The sequence below is a fragment of the Galeopterus variegatus genome, unplaced genomic scaffold (genome assembly GCF_000696425.1).
Source record: "Galeopterus variegatus unplaced genomic scaffold, G_variegatus-3.0.2 Scaffold1012, whole genome shotgun sequence".
Classification (NCBI taxonomy): domain Eukaryota; kingdom Metazoa; phylum Chordata; class Mammalia; order Dermoptera; family Cynocephalidae; genus Galeopterus; species Galeopterus variegatus.
In genome coordinates, this window is record NW_007727123.1 from 89,524 (window position 1) to 95,633 (window position 6,110).

The following is a 6,110-nucleotide window of genomic DNA, read 5'->3' on the forward strand; positions in this document are numbered from 1 at the left end:
AGCTCCTCATGTGCTCTCTGTTTAAAGCCGGTGCGCTCACAGCGCTCACTGGCTGAGCATGGTGCGGCCGGTCTCAAAAAGGACAAAAAAACCTATTTAGCTTTAACTTACTCTTTTTCAAATTTATTTGACTGTGAAATCTCTTTCACAGAACACCTATTAATATCCCATTGAGCACACTTTAGGAAACATTACTGTAAATGTAGGAGATATTAAAAGGAGTTTATGTAAACTGTTGTCTTCAATGTGTAAATTAACATTGAAATAAGACATTTTCTTGTTATTTTAAAAGGTTTAATGCAAATACTATTTTTTAAAGTTCTCTGTATAATTTGAATGAGTTTTGAAGTTCTCACACTCTAACTTTATTTACAGCATGATGAAAGCATTCGAAGGCACATGGAACAGATTGAACAAAGAAAAGAAAAAGCTGCTGAGTTAAGTAGTGGACGACATGCAAATACTGATTATGCCCCCAAACTGACCCCTTATGAAAGAAAGAAGCAGTGTTCTCTCTGCAATGTCCTGGTAGGTTGTCAATATCAGTATTGTGGTGATATATTATAATTTATTACTAAAGTTTATGCCATCAGGGAAACATATTCTTCCAGTCTTTAAAACTCATACTAAGGCATCTGCTGATTGCCATGGATTTCCTTCATGATTTTGAAGAAAAAGTAAGAAGTATAAATAATTAGGAATTTAGGAATTTAATTAGGAATTTAACTGCATTTAGGAATAGCAATGCCAAGTGCCAAAGGATGCAGTTGCTATTAAAATGGATGTTTGTTTACCTGCTTAATGATAGCCCAAGTCAATATTTTGGGTATTAGAACCAAAAAAGAAAAGCAACATTTTCAGTGCTAAGACTTGAACCTTCAAACTTAGAGAAAATAACTTCTTCTTAGGCTGGCTATGATGAATGACATGCCTTTTTTGACCATGTGTTTTCTAAAGGATTCTCATAATTGTGTTCTAAGGAAAATATTTTTTAAGTCTCATATGTAAATGCTAAAGTGATCTCAATTTTCATATAGTGTGCTTGATTGAATGTGTAATATTTAAAATTAGATATAATGGTATATTGATTGCATTGCTTTGATTTTATGCTCTTAGATCTCCTCAGAAGTGTATCTTTTTAGCCACATTAAAGGCAAAAAACACCAGCAAGCTGTGAGAGAGAATAGCAGCATCCAAGGGCGTGAACTTTCAGATGAAGAAGTGGTAAGATTTACTTTTATTCATTTACAGTTATTTATTGATTACCTAGTATGTGTTCTTTTATTATAAATAATTCCATGTTTATCTATTTCTCTGATTTAGAACTGTATTTAGCACTTAATAACTATTAATATATAGTGTAAAAATGTCATTATTTTAGTATTAATATTAACTTAAGAAATATAGAAACAAGACTTTAATGCTGTTATTTATATGATTTCTGTGCAAGAAAAGTTTAGGGTATTTTGATATTTTAATAATGCAAGAAAGGAATTACTTGGTGATGCATCAGATTTCTTAGAAAACTGTTAACAATATAAATTTCATATAAATTTACCTATTTTTGATCAGTTAACCATTTAGTAATTTTTGGAAATGCATTATTTGTTTACTTACAATTGTTGTTTACATTGGATTTGGATTTGTATAAACATGTTTATAAATATTTTTGTTTAATTGTTATTGAGACTTGGATGACATAATTAGATAATCTATGGATTTTTAAAATTGTTTATAATAGAAAATTTCTAAAGCTACTGAAGAATGGAAAATTCAGGTTCGTCAATCATCTCTTAAGATATCCAGGAAAGATTATTGTGGGTTTTTCTTGGAAGAATGCAGTACCTGTGTGTAGGAGCATGTATATGTTTAATTTTTTTTTTTTTTTTTTTGAGGTATGGCATATATATTAGTCTGTTTCTGTTGCTTGTAACAAAATATCTGGAACGCTTGGAAGAATGCAGTACCTGTGTGTAGGAGCATGTATATGTTTAATTTTTTTTTTTTTTTTGAGGTATGGCATATATATTAGTCTGTTTCTGTTGCTTGTAACAAAATATCTGGAACGGATTAATTTGTAAGAAAATGAAATTTATTGCTTACAGTTTCAAATGTTGGGAAGTCCAAAGTCCAGGGAACACACCAGTGAGGTGACTCTACAGCAATGCAAGGTGTCACTTGGTGAGAATAGTGGATCAGAGAGAGAGATAGCTCCTCATGTGCTCTCTGTTTAAAGCCCTCGCAACCATGCCCACAACCACCATTAAACCATCAAATTATTATTCCATTTACTAGGGTGTCCCGACCCGTGGGATATTAAACGCAGACCCTGGAGGGGGGAGTGGCAGACCCTGGAGGGGGGAGTGGCAATTGGATGGGACAAGAGACGGGAGAAATGGAGACAAGACAGTATTCTGATCAAGTCTTGTTTATTAGCCAGAAGGTCACAGCTTATATAGCCAGCCGGAGGGAATCAGCAGATAAGGAAGTGAGCAGCAGATGGTTTACTGAGAAAACCGCAGGGCGGGTTGTTCCAGTACATGGAAAATTCCCATTATCTATGGCAAGTTGCAAAGTTACCTACACCCATAGTGCACAGGAGGGGGAGGGACGGAAGATAACAGCAAACAAGGCTCTGAGGCCTCGAGGCAATAGCTGGGCAGGCTCTTTGGCTCCGGACAGGCAGGCAGCCGGGCTCTATGGCTCCATGGCTCCGGACACTAGGGCATGGTCTTCACTATCTAATCATCTCTTCAAGGACCCACCTTGTAATTACCATAATAGGATTTCCCAGTCTTAACACTGTCACAGTGGAGTTAAGCTTCTAATACATGGACACAAATTCAATCCACAGCAGTATACATTAAGTACACTGTATTAGTCCATTTTCTGTTGCTTTTAACAGAATACCTAAAACCGGGTAATTTTTAAAGAAACAATTTGTTTCTTACAGTTTTAAAGGATGGATGGTCCACAGTCCAGGGGCACATCTGGTGAGGTCTTTTGGGTGGGGACTAGCTAAAGTACACATGATATCAGATGGCAAGAGCAAGAGAGAGCTAACCTTCTCATTTCCTTTCCTTTTAAAGCCACCAGAACCACGCCCATTACTCCAGGAATAGATTGATTAATTCTTAAGGCCACAGTCCTCACAATCTAATCACCTCTTACAGGCCCACCTTTCAAATACCATAATTGGATTTCCTACCCTCTTAACACTGTTACAATGGGAGTCAGGCTTCCAATACAAGAATTTTGGAGGGACACATTTAACCCTTCGTATATACAAATCTCAAGTATATAGCTGATGAATTTTTACATATGTATTTACTGATATTCCACCACTCAGATCAAGATACAGATCATTTCTTGCAGCCCAGGTATTCCCCTTATGCACCCTACCAGTCATATCGCCCAAAGGTTACTACTTTCTGACTTTTAGCACTATCGCTTTGTCTTGCCTGTTCTTGAACTTCATATAGATGGTATCATATAGTGTGTATGCTTGTGGCTCTGACTTCTTTCACCCATCCTTAAGTCTGTGAGAATGTTCCCTATTGTTTATATGAAACTGTAGTTAATTATTTTTCTTAGCTTTTTGTCACTGCCCTCCAGGCAAAGACCACCAGGAACACATATGTAGTTGAATAGAATTGGGTTTATTGATTTGTTAAAAGAAGGATAACACACTCCATGGAGAGTTGTGGAGCTTCTCAATAAGAAGGTACTAGAAAGGGCTTGTTACAGAATTTGTCTTGTGCTAAGTGATTTTGAGGAATGTACAAGGAGGTGAGGCTTTGCCCTGGATTGGATGCTGTCAGGAAGCATGAGTAATTCTGAAGTTGGATTCTTAATAAATTTTGTCTAGGCAGGAGGAATGAAGCATTTTTCTTCTAGTTTTCTGGTTATGACTAATGCTTGAGAATAAATCGCACACCATTATTTGGGCTCATTTATCTGTTATTTCTTCCTTTGAGGAATTTTGGCCGTTGAGTTCTAATCACTTTGACACCTCTAAACTCCAAATTCTGTCTCCTCATCTCACTAAGCTTGCACTATTTTCCTATGCCAAAAATTGATCTTAAGAGAGATCTAGAGTGAATGTAGAGCTCACTTCATGTGCTTCCCTTCTTTTAGAGATCATAGTCTTACTACTTCTGGTTGTGTCAGCTGTTCTTTAATGCCTGAAAATAGTTGCTTTGTGTATGTTGTGCAAATTTTGGAGGTGGAAGATTATTCCAGTACAAGCCAGTTCACTGTGGCTGAAATTGAAAGTCTCCAGTGTTTTAATTCCCGTATATTTATGTTTGACATAATGTTAGTTAAGGTTTTTAATAAATACTCGTTGAGTTGAGTTGAATTGAACTGAAAGTTCATACAGAATGGCTTGAAGGTATCATTGAAGTGGGCCTCAAATTTCTCCTCTGTAAATACCAAGTACTTTTAATAAAAGTGAAATGGAACATCAAATTAATTATCTACTTAGTTTACCTCAAATAAGTTTTTGCATTTTACTCAAATTGTATGAGTATTTTAAAGAGAGATTGGTATGTAATTTTCTTTTACTTGAATCTTTCATGATTATGCCCTTTTTCTACTTGAGTTTGTTATTTAAAACTAGAATCACATGTATGTGTGCTCCACATTGAAGAAGTCCTCAATTAATTATAAAGTAGTAATTCCTATTATAATGGAAACTCTTCCATTAATAAAAATTGTTTGTAATTAAGTTCCCTTAATAAAAGAGCTAAATTTATTAGTCTACAAAAAATTGCTTAAAATCTATCTGGAGTATGCTATTATATAAACCGAAATATGAATTTTATGTGTTTTTTCCAATGATAAAAGGTGAGAAGGAAAGAATATTGGATTCATGTACTTTGGAAGAAAAATGTGCAATGTTATTTAATATTTGTAGCTGTCATAGCAGTCTAATGTTTAGCCATTGTGGTTTGAAGTTTGACTGATGTGTTCATTTTGTGTACTGTTTCAGTTTAAAGGAATTACATTTTCTTAAAGTTCTTTTTAATTCATGTAGTTATTCTTGGTTATAGCCCCTTCGTCCTGAAAACAAGCGTGCAATATAGCATATGAGTTGCGTATTATAGAAAGACAATTTGTAATCAGTGAAGGTGTCTATAGTAAACATACTTTATTTTTAATCAGTGAAGGTGTCTATAGTAAACATACTTGTTCTACTTAAAGTTATTACTTGTCATCTATGATGTCTTTATATTATATATACCTTGTCTGTGACCCTTCTTCTTTGACGTACAAGATTTTATTTATATCACCTCTGACCTCATAAAATTGTACCTTTGACCTTATGCACTTGACATCTCAGATAACTTACTCTTGATCTTTGACACATTTTGTTTTAAGTCTGTTAAGCATAATAAGTAGCTGCCGAGTAAGAAAGCTTTATTGTTTTGTGTTTTTATTATAGTTTGACTGGGGAATTTTTTTTAGTGTTTCCTGAGACTTCACAAAAAGAATTGTGATAGGTTTGATTTTTTTTTTCCCTCTTTCATTATCTTAGAATTCAATTGATAAAAGTATATGATTTTTAAAGGTCAAAAGAGGGTGCTATAGTTTTAAATACATTCTAAAGTCTAAGTTTTTACATGCATTGCAAGAGAAATGATAAAGTATTAGTGTAGTACTTGATTTCTTTGTGGTCCTGTTTTCACACTATCTAAAGAAGCTGAGTAATTTTGTGGAAATTGCATAAAATACATTTAATTCTATATGGAGAATGAAGTTTAAACATTGTGGGTTTTTTCCCCTTCAATTTAGAACCCATGTATTCCTGTTTGTGAGACTCCTTGGCTTTAAAAACATGTAAATTATACAAGCTCTGTTTGTTCCACTGTGTACTTAAATATAGTGAAAAAAATAGTTAATTTTCATTTGATTCCTGAAAGAATGAACAAGACCTTTATAAAGGATCTTAAATTAACTGTAATTTGTTGGATGTTTACAAGCAAGTGTGATTTTACAAATACCAATTTAGTATTTCTCCCTGGAAAGATTATGCTAATTAAGTGATTAAAGGAAAAATGTGTTTAATTAGCAAAAACATAAAGACATCGCTGTATTTTTTTTTTTTT

General features: G+C 34.0%; 1 protein-coding gene across 1 annotated transcript in view; it reads left to right on the forward strand.

Annotated features, from left to right (window-relative positions):
* Positions 1-6,110, forward strand: part of SCAPER (S-phase cyclin A-associated protein in the ER) — a 396,020-nt gene that overhangs the window by 82,894 nt on the left and 307,016 nt on the right. The window contains exons 11-12 of the mRNA XM_008574198.1: positions 376-528; positions 1,117-1,224. Coding sequence (XP_008572420.1) covers positions 376-528; positions 1,117-1,224 — 261 coding nt within the window. The remainder of the gene's footprint in view (positions 1-375; positions 529-1,116; positions 1,225-6,110) is intronic.